The 19,162-nt window shown below is 44.5% G+C and overlaps 1 protein-coding gene across 11 annotated transcripts in view; it reads left to right on the forward strand.

Annotated features, from left to right (window-relative positions):
* Positions 1-19,162, forward strand: part of ZNF618 (zinc finger protein 618) — a 179,578-nt gene that overhangs the window by 102,924 nt on the left and 57,492 nt on the right. For 9 of the 11 annotated variants that reach the window (XM_084494469.1, XM_084494475.1, XM_084494465.1 and 6 more), the window contains one exon: positions 3,508-3,546. The exons of the other annotated variants lie outside the window; for them this stretch is intronic. In XM_084494469.1, coding sequence (XP_084350595.1) covers positions 3,508-3,546 — 39 coding nt within the window. The remainder of the gene's footprint in view (positions 1-3,507; positions 3,547-19,162) is intronic. 11 annotated transcript variants of the gene reach the window in all.

The following is a 19,162-nucleotide window of genomic DNA, read 5'->3' on the forward strand; positions in this document are numbered from 1 at the left end:
TTGGCTGGAGGAATTCAGGGAGCGATTGATCTCCTGGTACTTTGCAAGTGCTAAGGGTCGAGGTAGCTCTTTGTCAAAGAACTGCTGCCTTGCAGGCTCCCTTTCTGCTTTGCTCTGAAAGCCCAGTTGCAGGCATGGGAACCCCATGTAAAGCTTTTACTCTACCAAGAGTCAGGTACGTAGGTAAGAAATTTGCTCACTACAGATTATCTAGGAAGAAATGAAAAGATTGCAAGAAATGAAAAGAAGTGAAAAGGTTATTACCCTGCGCCTCTCCAAAATGCAAAAAATAAAAATAAAAATGTTGGGCTGAAAGGCTCCTTTGTGAGCTGTTGTGCAGCCCCACAGGACCAGGGCTCCTTCCTCTCCCTGCAGAGCTGCTGGAGCTGGGCTGGAGCAGAGAGGCTGCAAATTCCTGGTTGCACTGGTGGGCACTGTCCCAGCTGTCAGCATGGACAAACGTTGCTGCGTCACCTACAGGAAACCCAGGCCTCAGAAATGTGTTGCTTACAGTACTTTTTGTTTAGCTACATGGGGCTTTTCAAGTCATTGGAAGGTTTGGAGTCTCTTCAGGAATTAGTCAGCTAGAAAGTTTTGTTTTGTACGGTTCAGTTGGATTTGAGCAACATGAGCAGCGAAACATCGGCATGGTTTGAGTGAGGAGAATTATTTCACTTTTAGATAACTCAGAAATGGCTGAAATTACTTTATTAGACTTTCAAAAAGTAAATTAAAAAACCTCTGGGCTGAGGCCAAGCAAGCAAGATTTTTACCCAATGGAGAATTCTTCAGAAAGCAAATGAAAGAAAATAGCAAGATTCAAGTTTAACCCTCGCAGGATATATCGCCTCCGCTGTAATAATTGGTGGAAGTTCCCTGTTTCCAGATAAGCATTTCTGGGCTGAAAGATGATTTTGCTTGAGCTGTTTTTCTTTATTATTTATTGACATTATTTAGTTGCTGCAGTGCCTCCCTGAGAACAGACTGGTTCTCTGTTACCTTTCCACATGCGTGTGCTAGCCCAGGGCCTGATACAGCACCGTCAAGGTAGGGTTGTTGACTTCAGGTGAAATTTCTAGTTTAACTAATTGTTTGATGATCTGAAAAATTCTCAGAGCTTCTGGAGTTTCTGGTAGGTGCTTTGCAAGAATGGCTTCTGCTTAGTTCCAAAAATATGAAAAGGAAGATGGCTCATTCAAACTGTGAATGTGGAAAAAAGCATTTTTCCTATGTGCATGTTTTTGGAGTGTTGAGTTGGAGCAGTTCTGTGATTGAAACAATTTTGAGGTGAGAAGTTGAAAATTAATAGAGAAATAACCATTCTTGAGGAGAGATGCTGGTTTTGAGCTGAAGAAACCTGGGTTTCATTTGTATGATTATCTGCTACTTAAAAATCATAGGATATTTGGGGCAGGCATTTCACCCTCTGTGCTGCATCCCAAGCATCCTTTTTTTTTTTTTTTTTTTTTTCCACTATGCATTTCACACTCTGTGGTAAATTTTTATAGGAGATACAGAAAGTTACTTGAGACACAGGAGTTAACAGTTAACTTGCTTACTTTCCAGCTCTCCTGCTGACCTCCCTACTCTCACTTTTGCAACTTTCTCAGAAATTGGTCTTTTGTTTAAAGCTGCAATTATTTGGTCTCAGCCCAAAGGTGATTTAGAATGGGCTGTTAGGGGATTTTTAGTTGTTGTGTTTTTTTTTTTCCTTTTTTTTTTTTTTTTCAATGAAGCCTTTAGTCTACCTTATGACTAAGAGTAACAGCATTTCTTAACACAGTACAGAAATGGCTGCTCTTTAAACCTCTGCATGTTGCTTGATTCGTGTTATGTTTAACTAAAGTACTTTTAAAAGCTATTTAAATGACAGAAATAGTCTGGTGCATGCATACTACATACCTTTTATGGTCTATTTATGTCATTGTCTGTGAACGCCAGAACAGTATTTTGCAGAACTCCATTGTGCCACAGCTAGCTTTCTCCTTGAGTGATAGGTGGTAATTCAAACAAGTAGCAGCTGTGGAAAAATACAGGGGTTTGACTTTTGAGGTTTTGCATATGATACTGAGGCTTTCTAATCTGGCCCCTCAGTTTATGAAATTGTGCCAAATTAATTGCATACTCTTTAATCTTGCTGCCTAGAAAAGTGATCTAATCGGGCAGGTTAATCAGGAAGAAATGTACAAATTCATAAATCCACAGCCATTTATTTGTATTCTTTTTAAGAAACAAGAAGGAAATTAAATGCAAACAGTGTTTATTACTTAAGGTTGCAAATTTTAAATTTAAAAATGCTGTGACATTCCACAGCTGTGGTTTTCAGAGTAATGCAAGCATGATTCCAAGAGACATACGGAATATTTTGAAATGTAGTTATGTTATTAGATAACGTGACATACGGTATATGCAGCTTAGGATGAATATGAAACACTTCAAAATGGCTTGGAAGTCCTAATCATTTATGATCCTTGACTTGTAACATTGGGTTTTGTTTTCCAGCTTGCAGCTTTGCCCATTGCATTCATTTAGGGCTTGAACGTAATCTTTGCTGTGTGCTGCTTGCGGTCACACGTGCTACAGTGGAGGGGGCTTTCTCTCCCATCTTTTCACATATGTCTTCAGTAAAGCAGGATGGAGTAGCCCCGGGGGGATTCCTGTGGCTCATGGCCCATCTCTCACAGAGGTTTGCCGTTGCTGTTGGAGGAGGGGACACAGTCTCCAGGGACATGGCAGCAGAGCCGGCTGTGCATTTCCCAGGGGAGACCGAGCTGGATGTGTTGTTCACCATTTGCTTTCCTGGGTTGACAGCGTTTGCCCAGGAATTAAGCACATGAGCGATTTCCACAAACCTTCAGCAGAAATTATGAAACGTATCATCATGAGCTCCACGAATAACACTGGGACCATTAGGTTATGTCAGTCAGTCCAGGCACACCTCAGCCACGACCCCTCTGCCCTGAGATACATGGTCCCCTACTCCGCTGTGACCCAGGCTGGCCTGAGACCAGAGGGGTGATAGCACGGGCTTTCCCAGGGGGGCTGAGGCCGTGCCAGTGAGTGTCCCACAACCTGGTGCTGCCCGTGGGGCCCAAGAGGGCTCTGGATGGAGCACCTCTGCTGGGCTGAGCCAAGCTGGCGATCAGACCCTTACACATAGCACCTCAATGAAGCCTGCCACAGGCTGCCAGAGCTGGGGGGCTCGCTCCTCAGGGTCCAGGCTGCTCCCTGGGGTGCAGGGTTGGGGTAGGGGCACCCTTGTAGCCATCCTGCTTCAAAACAAAGCTTCTGCGACACTGCAGAAAAAGTTTGAGTGGTGGCAGCCCCTGCAGGCATCGTGGGCCGCTGTGTGGGGTGCCGCTGTGTGGGGTGCCGCTGTGTGGGGTGCCGCAACGCGGCTAGAGACGAGCGAGCGGTCAAGGTGCTGGGGCAGCTGCGAGGCTGCGTGCTCTCAGACGTGGGGCAGAGTCTGCTGTCAGATCTAAGTGCAGCTCTTTCTCTTTGCAGACACTGAAGCTGCCTCAGGTGAAGGAGCCTCACAAGGCAGTAAGTACTCACGGCGCTGTGTGCGCGTAAAGGGGGGACCGGGGCCTGACGTGTGCGAGCACCGCGGGCGCGCAGGGTGCCCGGGGCGCTCGGCTGGGCGCGCTCCCCCGGCGGCACGGCCGGGACCGGCTGCTCACGGCTCGCGGCCGGTGCCCGGTGCGGGGAGCGGGGATGGCGGACATTCCAGCAGCGGGGCCGGGAGGCCCAGGGCCCCTGGAGGCCCTTCCCTGCAGGCTGCGGAGCGGCGGCTCGGCCGGCAGAGGGCGGCCGGCGCCGCGGAGATGGCGGCCTTGGGGCGGTGGCGGTGGGCGGAGTGGCGGGGGCCGCCTCCCGGCTCGGCGCCCCCCGGCCCGCCGGGAGCGGAGCGGAGGGGCCCGGGCAGGTCCGGGCGGCGCTGAGGGGCTGGGGGGTGCCGAGGGGCCGGCCGGAGCCCCGCCGCCCTCCCCGTCACGCAGCCCTTCGGGGCGGCCCCGGGTGCTGCTGAGCTCTCCAGGTTGATCGAGTCATGTAGGATTTTTGAACCCCAAACCCGCGATGTGGTTCCGTGCCCCCTGGGGAAAGACACTGATGAAGTGGAGGGGGTCAGCGCAGGGCCCTCCGCTAGGAGCGGGGCTGGTTCTGCCCGGGGACGGGGCAGCAGGGACCTGGTGGCACTGGGAGGACAGAGCCAGGCGTGGAGGATGAGAGGCAGCAGGCGTAAGCTGGAAGAGAGGCTGCATGTGAGGAAAAGTTTTCCGCCATGCTGTGGAGAAGGTTGTCCAGAGAGGTTGTACCTTCTCCATCTTTGGAGGCTTTCAAGACAAGTCTGAATAAAGCACTGAATAACCAGGTCTGAGCTCAGATCAGACCCTGCTTTGAGCAGGATGTTGGCCTGGAGACCTCCTGAGATCTCTAGAGACCTGTGTTTTTTCCTGTTAGGTAAGAACCATGAGTTTCACTGAAAAGGTAAGTTACCAGTCTTACCAGTCATAGAGGATGGCTTGGAAGTGCCAAACTGACCCTGGCTGGGTTAAAAAAAAAAAAAAAAAAAAAAAAAAAAAAAAAAAAAAAAGAGAGAGAAGTTGGATAAATAGTGAAGAATAAAAATAATTAAAAAGTACAGCTACGCAATGTTTTTTAAACTGCTGTTTCATCAGTCCCATTCTGTGATAGGTGAAGAGTTGGAAATGAGCATGAGGGAGTCCCGGCGTTCTGCCTGCAGGAGCAGGGCTGACCATTCCGTGCATGGGCGAAGGTCCTCAGCCCCTGGCTGAAATGGCTGGGTAGTGCCCCACCATCGCAAAGCGTGTACCTCCTCATGCCCACAGGACAGGAGATGGGCTCTGCAGACAGGCCCTTTCAGGCCCCCTGTGACATAGGGTCTGCAGGACCAGGCAGAGAATAGACGCTCCTTTCCAGACTCGCGTTGTCTCTTGTTCCATAGCTGCCATGCTGCTTGTTGGTGTTTCACTTATCCTGAGTCTTTCCAGGCTCATCTCTTGCCCCCTTGCTTGAATTTTGGCATGTTTTTTCTTTTTTTTGTAAGTCAGCTTTCCCCTTCTTACCTGTCAAAGGAATGTTTTTGGCTGAGATAGAGGGAGGAATGGACAATAAGAGGGGAAAAGTGTGAGGGTTTGTGCCCCTGCTGTGTGGGCAAACCCTGCATTGTTGGAGCTGTAGAAGGATTTATGTGGACAATAACAGCCTCTTGTGGTTGGTGGCTGCATCTCAGAGGCTGGAGAGAATGGAAAGTCACAGGCAGAAAAAATCACTGGGAGAAGACAGTGACAAGAAGCTGCTCTTTATACCAGGTTTCATAGGAGCTGCCTTGGTAGTGGTGGAGGTGCATCAGCGAGCAGTAAGAATGGCAGGGACTGCTTCTGTCTTTATGCAGGGCTATACGAGTCTGCCTCTGTGCCATCCCCAATGCACGAGTTACTGAACCCTCTTTAACCTACCACGCTCAATGCTCTCCCAAAATAGTCTCACCTAGCTGAAGAGCTGGAGGCGAGACCAAGCCACCAGAGCAGGGAGTTGGTGGGTGCAGAGAGGGAGGCCACCGCAGGCATCCAGCGCGGTGGAAGATCAGCTGTGCATGTCACCTGTCTTGCAGCTTGAATGTGAAACTGCTCAGCCAGTGCTGCTGTTCCTAACTGCAGATGATTGTAATTTCCTGATGAAGTCATCTTCCTCTTCCCCTCCTTGCCGTTGCAATGAAATAATTCAGCTGTCTTCTTTCTTCCCTGTGCCCTCTCCTCTGGAGCTGGATTAAATCCCTAGCCTTCCCTGGTTGCCTATGCATGGCTCTTCTCCTCTTTTAGCTCAATGGCCCTCTTGTTTTCTTGTCGTTCTGTTTGCTCATCGTATATTTTAGGAATTTTATTTATCTTTCCTTTCCTGCTATTTTTATTTTGCCTGCTCTCCAGTGCTATTCCTCTGTGACCCAATTTGGCTGTTTATACCTCTTCTGTTACAGACGTCTGTATTGTCCAAATCTTCCTTTGCTATTTCTACCATGTTGGGAACCTCTAGACTCTTGGGCTCTGCAGACATGGTTTGCTGCCTTACAAAATGTCTCAGTACTTAATGGATACAACAAGATCTTGTTTTCTCTCATGTGTTTCTCCGTGGGTCCCTGTGGCATAGATTGCATCCATCCAAAACTGGTGTTGATGAGGGTCTTCTTTGTCCAGCACTGGGTCCTGCACGTTTCTAAAAACTTTTTTCTCCACAGTGACTTTCTGACAGCAGCTGTTACTCACAGCCACAGTGGGCACCTGGAGGGGTTTGGTGAAGCTCCTCCTGTCCGTGGGTAGTGGGGAGATATCTCAGCTGAGCCTCTGCGGAGTGCAGCGAGGGCACTGTGGCTGGGTCCCAGGCTTCCTGGAGCTGCGGTTAGCGGCGTCGTGTCATGTGGACTTACCCCAGAGCAGTGACCTCTTGGGAGGTGACATCCTCATCGTGCCAGGTCATGCACGAGTTGTGCCTGGCCTGCTCTGGGCACAAGGGGGTGAAGCTGTGAAGTAACATGCCTGTGCCTTCAGGGCTGAAAGACTGAGGAAGGAAGGGGCTGCTTCGGGCAGGGCTGGCCCAGCCTTCCATGGGGAGAAGGGAGCCGTGGGGTGAGCTGGGGTGCAGCTGAGGCCAGTTGTTAGTTTGCTGCCTGCTTGAAGAGGAGACATTGGTGTTTAGACTTTCCAGCTGGGAGGGCACTTTGAAGGCTGCCTCGAGGAAAAACTGTTGGCTATTTGCAGCCTTGGCATGTTAGTCTATAGATTGTGTCTCAGGGACTCACTTTTCTGTTGTGGATCCGTTCTCAAAGTGACATAGATCTGTGGTGCTGAGGAGAGGACAGTGCCCTTGGGGACACAGCTGCATGACTTTGTGAGCAACTTTTTAGCCTTGGCTCACGATCCAAGACCAGAATTCCCACATGTAGAGTGAAGAAAACAATGCAACCCACAGTGCTAATGTGTTAATAAAAGGGATTGTCAAGCTGTTACCAACTTTGACTGACAGGGAGGAAGGGAGGAGAGGTTTTGAAAAAAAAAATAAAAAAAAAATTGATACTTTTTCCTAGGCAGGGATGACCAATTTGACATCTAGGTCACTGACTTCCTATAGAAGGGTCTAGCAGTCTTTCCTGAGATGCTTTTATCTCTCTCTTGTTTGCTCCTGACTTTTCAAAGTCCTCGGGAAGAAGGTGATTGTACTACATCTGCACCATCATTTTCCATGGAAATTCCATTCATGTTTCAGGGGGTTACAAACTTTGTAAAAACAATCTCCCTCCTGCTGCTCACATACCACGGGAAATTCTTGGCAACCTGAGAGATAGCTAAATAAAGCCACTGGCAAGCAAGGGTCTGAAAACCCTGCCCCAGCAGGGACAGTGTGCCAGGGACACAGCTGCGGGCAGCGTCACCTCAGATGTGAAGGCATCTGTGCACTGTGCTGGGTGTGTTCGGTGTGCACATCTCAGGCTGGAGACAACAGTTGTAAGAGCTGGGCTGTCACCAGGGTTGGATGAGCAGTCCTACCCGAGCCAGTGCCTAAACTGGATTAGGAGGAAAACCCAGGATGGGCTCCGTGCTACCAGCTCCTTCTGGGCTCATCCGCAGTGGAAGGGAGGGAGGTAGAGAAGTCTGAGCGTCCCCCAACAGGGCCCTGTCTCCAGTTAGCATAGCTGTGTTCTGTAACTCTGCTACATACCATGGATTTTAATAGTCAGGCTGTTGGATTTTGGTATTACTATTCTGTAGGAAAGAAGAACTTGCGTGTAAGAACATGTGCAATGCAACCAGAATTGGCTTGCAGAGCTCAGAGTTAGACTGTCAGTTTTATGGTTGCTCATGAAACCTTAATTCATCCTGGGACTGGGTAAGCATTTAAGCTCTTGTCTACATGCTTACTACTGCTTTTTCTAATGGTGTCTCTGCTGCTTTGGACCAGCATATGACAGAATTAAAAGGTTGCTCCAGCAACTGTTAATATCACACTTGCCCAATTACAGCTTACCAATGGCCTTTTAATATCTGTTTTCAAAATACCATATGTTAATCAATGCAGCCAGTAGTCCTACTAGTCCCTGGTATGTCTAAGCCTTTTGCCTGGGCGAGCCTTGGATCGCCCACAGAGGAGTTTGCTGTTCTGCAGGCAGGCAGGGAACAGCAGAGCAAAAGCAAGCGACTTGCTGGAGGCAACCAGTGGGCAAGTGGCAAAGGAGGAGAGCGCAAGTCTCCGGGCTCACAGCCCAGTCTCTGTCTGCCAGGCACAGCCTCATGCTGTTGGATTGCATTTCTGTGCCTTGTGAGAGAAAGCAGAACAGCAAGCATGTAGAGCAGAGCAGGGGGAGAATTACTAAAGGATGAAGGTTTCTTAAAGTGTAGCTGGAATATTAGCTTTGTATATGGCTGTTTGTCTATCTGAGACTTCAGAAGTGTTCCTCTTCTCGAGGGAGAAGTCCTGAGTGTGGTGGAGCAGTGTTAATATCATAGGGAATAGTATTCCTGGAAGTTTTTAAAGAAATGCTGTTGGAAGTCAGAAGAATCAGGAAGAAGTGATTTCAGGAGCATTTCATCTCCAGCGTGTCAATCAGTTTGGCTGAGTCCAGAGGAGTTCAGTGATAGCGTGGTTTTCTTTGTTCTCCTGCCGTGGTAAGAACTTTTTTGAGGACCATGACGTCCAAGATGTAGTAGTTTAAAAGCAGGTATTGCTCACAGCCAGTACAAGCCATGAAAGTGAAGTCTGCTCTGCTAGGCTGTTAGCATGCCACCAGCCAGTTATTCTGTGATTTGCTGGAAAATAACATGAAAAAGAAGTTCCCTTCAAACAAATAGTTCACCTGCTTTCATTCCTAGCAGTGTTGCAGTTTGTTACTGTGACAAATCTGTGGCATTTGCTGGAGGTTTGAAGACCTCTAATGGTTGTTTTCTGGCAGATCCTGTTCTTTCTGCCTCCATCTCATGCTTTTGTTTACATGCAATTCTGTTTAAGAGGCTAAGCTGTGTTTTGTGCTGTTTTTTAAAAGCAGATCCTTGTGCTCACACTGCCAGCAGGTTACTCCTGTGCAGCTCGTCAAAGAACTCCACCGTATGCCTGAGAGCCCAGTGTGCAATTCCTGTCTGTAAACCCAGGCCATTGTTTGCCTGGCAGCTCCTTCACTTGTGCCTTAAATTCTAGCAGAAATAGGAAGCAACTTTCCTAGTCCCTTTGTGCTAACTGTGGCCAGCCCCATAGTTTGAAAAATCATGAGCTGGATGAAGGAATTCCACCAGTATTCCCACAGAATTCCAAGATTGATCCCAAATAACACAACTTGTTTTTCCTTTATGCCTGTTGACCTTCCTGTTGTCTTGGAGCTCATTTTTCCTGTTTGCACAGGACTTTTGAAAGAATCTCACAGGTGATGATATTTACCAAATATTTCAGACAGAAATTCTCAGCCTAGAGCAATTTTAAACGTATTATGAATTGCTTTCCCTGTTGAAGTGTGTTGCTTTATTGCATTGGGGGTACAAAATTTGTGTAATTGAAGTCTTACACAGATGCTGGTGTCCTACAGAGAGAAAAACCAAGATCTGTCTTCCATGAAGACAGCACAGCTGGCAATACGGAGAGTTCTTGTGTTTTTCTGTATAGTCCAGGCTTTAGCATATCTGCAACTCAAAACTGGCCATTAAGAAGAGATTGAGAAATGGATGGGCTGCGCTCTCCTCTCTTCTCGAGTGACAGACTGGGGTAGAGATCAGAACCATACTGCTTGTTATAAATGCTGAGAAGCATTTCAGCTCAAAGGCTGCCAGTTCTAGCAGTGCAATCGAGGGAAAGAAAAGCCAGTCAACACATTTTCCATGTACATTGAGTGGCACACCAAGGAAGGTGGTGAAGTGCAGTATCTGCTGTGGTGTTGCAGTGTTAAAGATAACTGCTGTTAAGGTTGGGTATCTTTGTAATACAGAGGTACCAAAGAGGGACAAAGGGCCTTCAGAAGGGATCATTGTCCCAGCTGTGCACGTGATGAAGCAGGCAGGATAACCCTGTCCTCCTCAGGTGTTTGTGTTTCTGGCTGGTGCCGTCACTATCCCTGGTTCAGAGCTTGACTCCAAGCTTGGGCTTCGCCGTAGCCTAGAGGGAAGCATGTGCCTATGGTACAGCAGGGCCAGCTGCCTGCTCACGTGTCACATGCTGAAGCTCCTGCCTTGTGGCACAGTTTAACAGGTACCATGCGATATCTGAGTCATTTCTCTTTGCTTGGTCTTCACTCCCACTTCCTCAGGTGCTCAAGATGTAGTGATACACCTTAGATGTAGCACAATACGTGTTAGTTTGTGGTCATATCCCAGCTCCTGGTAGCAGGCTGTAATTCTTACCAGGTTTGCGATGGGTGAGCCGTTTGAAAATGGGGTTTAACCTGTGAGGCTTGTTCTCTCCTTCCCCTTCATGGTAGTATCACACTTGCTGTCTGTGCACTGGATTGTACCGAGGTGCTGGGCTAAGAGCGTAGGACGCAAGGTGCTGTGGGGGACGCCAGCTTTCATCCCTGTCTGAGGGTGCTGTAGGCTGCAAACAGAATTATGATTTTCTGTCCAGTTTAAGTGCATTCAAACTCATCACTTGTGTACATGACAGTGTCCATGAGGAGCGTTACTTAGAAGGAAAAAAAATGAATTTTCCAGAATTGAATGCATAGTATATATTTCACAATCCCGTAAATAAAGAAAAAAAATAATGATTGGCCTGATCTTTAAAAAACATGTCTCCCTTTGGGCTCTGACTAAGCATGAGAAAGTTCAGACTAAAAGGAATTTATTCGAAAAAGCAGTGAAAGGTTAGAAACAAGGATTTGGGCTGGAATATGTCTTGCAGACCTTAACTATGGAGGCATAGTGCCACTGCCTCGCGTGTGCAAAAACAATTTGAGGGTTGTGAATTTACACCATTAAATTAATATATTAAAAATGAAGGTTTTCTTGCCCACACCTTATATGTGCAGGATATAGTGATTTTAATGTTCTGACTAGAGCTGAAAGGATATGTAAATGGTTTGCTAGTGTTAATCTAAGGTTAAGGAAGAATATTTGGCATCTACATTTCTTCATTAATTTTAAATATTCAAATTTGCAACCTTAATGTTCCCATAAATTAAATTTTAGCTTTTGATTTCCTTAAACTTTTTTGAGGTAACAGAGCAAAAAATGGGAAGTTCCACTGTTGTGCTTGGTAAAACTTACTAATGCCTTACACAATTAAAAGCCTAAAGTAAAAGATTTGTGTGCATGTGCACACCCACGTACACATGCCAAAGTGAACAGTTAGTCATTTACAACTTTGATTAATTTTTCCAATGTTCTTATTTAATAATACTCCTGCTCCTTGGGGAAAGCTATAAAAATGGATTTTATTTTTTAATGCTTTTGCATTTTAAATAGGTAAAGTCTCTTTACATTCCCATTTGCCTAACAAGCAGATGAATATGTTCATCTTCAAATTTAAATGACCAATGGGCTGAGACCAAGAATGATAAATTTCTGTGCAGGAGGAGGACATTAAGAAAATAATAAGGAACTTTGTCTACAGTGGGAAGGAAATTGTGACTTGTAAGCCTGGCATGTGTTCCCTCAGTGGTGCAGTTGTTGCCTTTCATGAGAGTGTGTTTCTTCCCAGCTCATGGGCTGGGGTCACTCCTGCTCCCCCCAGAGCTGGTGTTTGTTGTGAGGCACAGTGCTGTCCATGGCACCGTAACACAGGTTACTGTTGTCTTGCTCCCATAATCTCTTTCTCTAAGTACCTTGTATGCCAGGAATGGCACAGGGAGGGGATCAGGACTAATGCTTTCTGCTTTGGAGCCTTCACATCGCTGCACCGACATCTTTGTAGAGGCTGGGTGAAGTAGGTATAGCTCCTGGCCCTGCCTTTTAGTAGGGTAAATTTGATCTCACTCTTTTGACATCACTCTGCAATGCTACGGGTTCTTTCAGATGGTCTCGTTTTGGGTATCCTGTTGTGTGTCTTTCCTTACAAGCATGTCAGGTGTGCTCTGGAGCATGGCACACAGGAGGATGTGATGCTTCTGCAAGTGGTGCAGTTCCATAGCTCTAGAAAGGAACAGCTGCTTTCTGTGTAACTTTAGTCTAAGGTTTTAGAAAAGAAGGTTTCAAATTTTCTGTTAATCTCCAAACATGATCTTATACAGAAAATTGCTAATACACCCGTAAAAAATAAATTTCTTCTGCTTTCCTGGATACTGAAAAAATAGACAATGTTTACAGAAATCTGGCTGTTAAAACCTTGCAAGAAATCTCCTACACAGTTCCTAGGCAGTGAAATTGATGGAAAAAATATATTTATTTTAATGAAAAAGGGTTAGAAAATTAGTAATTCCAAACTGTTCCATTCATCCATCAATCTGTCTTGAAAATGCCAGGAGAACTTTTCTGAAGATAGGATTACATCCCTCCCATGTTCATTAGGAAGCAATACCCTTTCCAGCTTTCAACATAGATTGAAATTTAGCAGTGGAAAATGTATACATTAATTATTCCAAATTCTTCTTTCAGCTTGCACCTTTATCTGCTGAGCTGCATGTTGGCATTTCAACGATGTTTTATCTGAATAACGCAGAAAAAAATATATTTTAAGTATTTTTACAATTTATTAAAACGCTGTCCCAAACATTTTTAAGCCAAGACAACAATCCAACAGTGCAGTGGTCTGCACTGTTGACTAATCCAGATTACCTCACCACAGTTCTCAGTATTTTCACTTTAAAACCAGGAAAGGCAGAACAATACAATGGTTACCTTCTTAAAATTTCCTCCTTTCAACCTGACATGAAGGTTAGAGGCCTGGATTACAGCAGACAATTGTAGAGAGTTTATTATCCCATTTTATTTTAGTTTGATCTTGGTCCTTATGAAGGTTTAGGAAGCCAGAATTTGTTCTTTAGTACTGTGCAGTCATTTAACTATCACTTTTCCTTTCCACTTTGGAAACTGTGCATGAATCCTATGAATCCCCATCTGGAAATCACAGTAAGAACAAAATTTCTGGGCAAGGACAAATGTGTACGAAAAAATCAAGGTGAGATTTGTTTTCCTTTATGCAACTCTTGGTGCTGCGTCATGTAATCTAAACAGTTGTGAGGCAGATGAGTAGAGTATGTTCCCAGTCAGACCTTAAACTCCTTTTGATTTCAGGGGAATTGAAAATAAAATGGCCCATATCATATCTTGTGCAAAATTCCATAATGTGATCTGAACTGAGTTTTTCACTTGTGGAGATTCAGCATCCCTTTTAATGTAAAAAAATAATAAATCTTACTGCATCACAAGTTAGGTATGTACAAGTACACCTGTTTTTTAATTATGCAAAATTGATGCTGTTCAAAATTCTGCTAGGAGAACATTAACACTCTGTTTTCGACATTCTTTATCTTGCACTGCGTTACAATTCTCTTTTAAATAAAGATTCTTTTTTAAATAAAAAGAATCCAGCACTCCCCTGAAGTGACACCAGAATGAAAAAGCATGAAACCAGATCTGCTGGCATTAATTATATTGTCTGGTGTGTCATGGAATCCGAACATTCTGTTCATAGTGCTGATTTTGGGCATAATTGCAAAATGCCATAATATTTTCACTTTAAATTGGTGGTATTTGCTATCTGTTTTGATTCAAATTTAATGTACTTTTAAGCGTGGAAGAGGGAAACTCATTGATGTGTAGCAGCCTGAGGACTCCTGGGAAGTCTTTTCTGTTCCACCATCCAGTGAGCAGTACCCAAACACTTTCCTCCCCCAAAGGTTAAAAAAAAAAAAAAAAAAAAAGCCAACCAACAACCACCTGTATGTGATCATGAGACTATGATGAACAGGGGGCTGTCTTTCAGAAACAGATATGGGATATTCTCCACTGTATGGAATCCCCTGCTAGTCTGGCATCACACTCCCTGACCTGGAAGGATTACATCCAGCTCCAGAGGGTCTGTATTGAAATCTCCACCGTGTAGATACATTTGGCTGACATGTTGTTTGGATAAAGCATCACAGAATTTGTGGACCTCAGTGGCCGCCTGCTTGAAAGCAGCTTGTAAAACACTGTGAGGTGAAGCCAGCCCCGTAGCTGCTGAGTGTGTCTGCAGCAGCTGCTTGTAGGAGTCGGGACTGGGCTCTGAAATGCTGCACCGAGAACCTGAGCACACACTGGTGGCTCTGTGCCCTCTCACTTGTCGTTGAGCCCTTCACCAGCCCACAGCTCACAGCCTGCACCATCTGTTGGTTATTTCGTGGGGTTTCACCTGGCTGTGTCAGGGTTTGTGATTACCTTTTCTTGGCTTGTTAGTTAGGACACCCTTTGAGAAGCGCACAAAGCTTCTCAAAATGCTAGGATGGGCCAGTGCATGTCTAAATGTCTTTTATGTTTCTGACAAAGGCCAAGTGTTTGTGGGAAAAAAGGAAATGATCATGAAATGAGTGATCTTGGAATAGTTTGCCCACAGGGAAAGTTTTTTTCCTAACCCCCACTTAGGAGCTGGCTTGTGCATTTGTGTGAGGGTTTCTGTCCTTTCCAAATTTCTGGATGTTATTATTATTTAATCCTTCTAATCCTAATATAACTTGGGATACTTTAATCCCCTTATGGGGTTGCTGCTGACTTTGGGCTTGTTCCTGATCCCTTTCCAAGGAATTTTGCCATTAGACACCTTTGAGTTGAGCTCTGATGTAGATTGCCATGGATTTTACTGGCAACTCTCTACTTGGCTGTAAAATGCAGGTGTAAAGCTCATAACTTCAGTGCTGCAGCACAATTTGAATGAGGAGTAGATGGAGGTCTGCTGGCAGGAAGCTGTGTGTCTGCAGGCATGCATTTTACCTCTCCCTGCTGCCAGTCCAGCATCTAGAAGGAAGCTCCTGAAGATGCTGGGGGCTAGGTCAGAGGAATTGCTTTGAATCGGTGTGGGGAATATTCTGCGAGCTTAGGAAGCCATAAATGTGTTCCTTTCCTTCCAGGTGCCCCTCAGGCTGCTAAAAGGCAGAACAAGCCTCTCTCCAGAGCTGTCTTTGTGGTTCTCTGGGTGGAAGTCACATAAGCAAGTGGGGCTGCCAGATGTTTCTGCTCCCTGCTGTGTTGTAAGAACACAGTAGCTGCGCTCTGGGTCTTTTTCTGGGGAGGCACCTCAGGTAGCCTTTGCTGGACACAGCTCAGAAAGCTGTTTTCTGGTGACAGGCATGTGGCACATATCTCAAAACGCCATTCTTTCCTGTGTCTTTGCATCAGGTAGTTCAATTGCAGTGGCTTTGGCTCTCAATGAAGATTGCTGCAGTTGTTCATGGTTCCCTTCTGTGGGGCAGACATCCTGGGAAAGATTGTGAGAAACATCTCAAATAATTTTCTTCAGACAGGATCTTCTGGGAAGCTATTTTATTTGCAATTGCAATGGCGGGCGTCCTGTCAATCAGGAGCGCATTTTAGTAAACAAATCCGAACCTTTTATTCCCTATTACCCAACACCTGATCACCTCCCCTGTTTCCTCATTGTCTGAGTACTACAGGTTCACAAGCTACTCGACACTACTCTATACCATATATGTACAATTTTTCTTTTTTTTTTCAACCCTTTGATTTCTCCTTTCTTATGTTTTGAGAACTCATGATCTTTGTTTTACTGTTCTCATGCTGCTCATCCTGTTTTTCTCAAGCTTCTACCTTATTTTGGAGCAGTGAGGCCTTCCACTGTCCACTTATCTACTTAGCATTTCTCATTATGACTGCACAACTGACTTGGAATACAGTGAAGGAATTCTCTACTGCAAAAACACAACTTTGTTTCTCACAATTCACCCCTCTTCTTTTCTTACTCCTATTGTTGTTTTTGCACCTCTTCACATACCGCACTCTTGAGTTTTTCCAACATTAAGGTGCAATACTCTTCTTTGGATGTCACAGGTGATGACAGATATAGAATACCATTGTTATTACAATACCAACAAATAGTTGTTTGAGCTAATTCTATTCAGGTAACGAAATTAGTTTCTCCCAAATGTTTCTAAATCCCCAGGAAGTGTCATCATGAGCTACTCTATGTAGGATCTTGTTGTGTTTTTTTCCCCAAATATTTTTAAGATCAGTCAAATTCATCCCATTTGATCTACATATATACAGCAACTAGTATTAATTACAGTGCACGCTCCTCCTTATAAGGTTATTAATACATCTAATATTATTTGATTCTAGAGCACTATTTTTGCAAACTTATCAAACTTATTTTCTTGTTGTTCGATATATTTACAATAGCTTTTTCTAATTCACTCACCCTTAACCAAGGTAAAAACCACCTTGCAAAACTGTAAAAAGCTAGAGAATTTTACTAAAGGATTATCTGGAGTCCACTTAATTCTGTGTGTGGTCTCAAGGGAGCTTTGGCTTTGTGGGTCTTCAATAATCATTACATTTGGAATTATTGCCTCCAGGGTGCAAGCTCCCTTCCATCCTAGGGGCAACACCTTCCTGGATTTATTGCCACATAGCCAGTACCACTCCTTGACATTCAGGAAAGGCCATCTGGTTACAGGCGTCTCATGTTGTATCTGGTGTGCATTATGTATATTATCATTCCCGTGACTACCATATTCAGTATGGTCTGGATTATTCCCTATTTCATGGATATTTACACACCCAGGGTCAGTAATTTTGCCCCCTGAGTTTTCTATCAATGTTGTTTAAAAGGTACCTTTGATAACACAGTATGTTGTAGCCAGGATTATATGTAGGGAACTCAACCTCAAAATCTGTTCCATCCCGGCACTGTGTATGATATGTCACTTTTAAAAATCTAGAGAATCCAGACACAGTTGCTGCTGGAAATAGCAATGGGGGACAAGGCCTCTTCAGTCTTTCTAGTCATCTGGGTGCAAATCCAACAATTATTTTGAGATAGAACTCAAGAGATGTTCTGGATCAATTGGAAATGCTGATTTTTCCCTCCATTTTATCACTAATCCATTGAGAATAGGTATTACTAAAATAAAATACATCATTTCTATGTATATATACACACCCCTCTAATAATTAAGAAATAATAATTAAGATAAACAATAAAAATCATAAACTAATAAGGGTTCTTCTGGTGGGGATGGAATACCCTCCTTTCTTTTTCTTCCACTTCCAGAGAGTGTTCACTGGAAACACTCCAATTCTGCGTAATTCAATCCTTTTTACTCATTAAGAATTCTTCTAAGGAGAAGTTAAAGGTTTACAATAGATAGTTTTAGCAGTTTAAACCTTAAAAGTCTTTGTTAATGCAGTCTCTCTGGTATCAGGGTTAACTAATGCTTTTACCCAGGTATGAGTCCACCCTTTCTCAGCCGTTCTTACTGTCGTCTCAGTAGTCAGGAGCACTTGGAACAGTCCATCCCACTCAGGCTTTAGTTTAAGTTCTCTCCATGTTCACATCAGATCCCAGTCTCCTTCTCGGAATGGATGGATCAGGGCTTCCAAGGGTGGGGTTTGAGCTAACAGTGCTGAGAGATGACAGAGGACGACAGCCTTATTATATAGTTCTTAAGAAAAGCATCTTTTGTCTCAAATTGAGGTAATTCATTCATTTTGTCCATGTACAGCAGTCCAAATAATATTTCATATGGTGAAACTCCCACATCTTTTCTTGGTGCAGTTTGAATTTGGAGAAGTGCCAAAGGTAAGCACTTCATTTGGGGAGTTTTCAGAACTTAGTCAATTGCTGCTTATCGTCTGATCCTCTCCACCCTTCCAGAAAAGGAAGGATGCCAAGGAGTGTGAAATTTCCACTTAATTCCTAGAGTCCACATTAGCCCTTGCAATATTTCTGGCATAAAATGATGTCTTTGATTAGAGTCAATATTTTCAACAATTCCATACCTGCGAGTTACTTGTTCTAGAATTACTTCAGTTACTATGTTTGCAGTAGCAGATACTGAAGGGAAAGCTTCCACCCAGCCTGACAAATGATCTACCAAGATTAATAAGTATTTAAATCTACCTACTCTAAGGAGTTCTGTAAAATCTACCTGTACATTTTGGAAACGTTGAATTCCTGGTTCTCACCCCCTTTGGAGTGACTGCAGATAATTTTACTATTTACCTTTTGACATACTACACAACTCCTGCGTACTTGGTCAGCTAGAGTACATATATTCCTACACATAAATATTTCCATAGCACAGTGTCACATGTTGCTTGAATTCCCCAATGACCCTCTTGATGTAAAACAGTTAATACTTACCTCATTAGCACTTTCTTCAGCATTTCTCTCCCATCAGAGAGTATCTGTTTTCCTTTGGACTTCGTGACTCCTAATTCCTTAAAAAACTCTTCCTCAAAACATTTTAGTTCTTTTTGGCTTTGGGTAGGTGTAGCTCAACAATTCCCTGAATCCTCTCTGAATTTATTCTTCATTCCCCCTCAGACACTAGATGTCCTAAATGTTTGACTTCTTTTTCTATGAATTTTAATTTATTTTCCAATACTTTCAAGCCCTGTTTTCCCAGAAATTCAAATAGCTTGTTAGTGGCTTCCTTCACAGCTGTTTCCTCCTGTCCTAACAATAAGAGATCATCCACATATTGTAACAGTAACACACTCTTTGGAGGTTGGAATTACTCCAAAATTTGTTCTAGAACTTGCCCAAATAAATTGGTGGCCCTGTAAACCTCTGAGGTAAAATTGTCCATCTGTATTGCTGCTTCTGCCCCATTTCAGGGTCTTTCCACTCAAAGGCAAATACATCTTTGCTCTCAGGGTCTGAGAGTACCCCATTAATAATACTGTTATTCCCGTCTAACAATTTATTTGAATGCCCAGTTTCATTATCAAATCCTTTCCCAACAAGTTAGTCCCTGCTTCAGGTATGTACAGGAATTGCCCAGTGATCATTCTATCCCCAGTCTCAGCTTGGTGTCCCCAAAAAGTGGCACTGTTATCCCAGTCCCTTCTACCCCCATCATATTTAGGGTTTCATTAGTTAACTTAAGTCTTAACACTTTACAGGCCAGTAATGACCTAGCTGCCTCAGTGTATTGGGTTCACATGGCAAGGTTCTGGTAGCAGAGGGGGCTGCAGAGGTAGCCCCTGTGAGAAGAATCCAGCAGCTGCCCCATGTT

This window comes from Aythya ferina (assembly GCF_964211825.1).
Source record: "Aythya ferina genome assembly, chromosome: 20".
In the NCBI taxonomy this organism is placed as follows: Eukaryota; Metazoa; Chordata; class Aves; order Anseriformes; family Anatidae; genus Aythya; species Aythya ferina.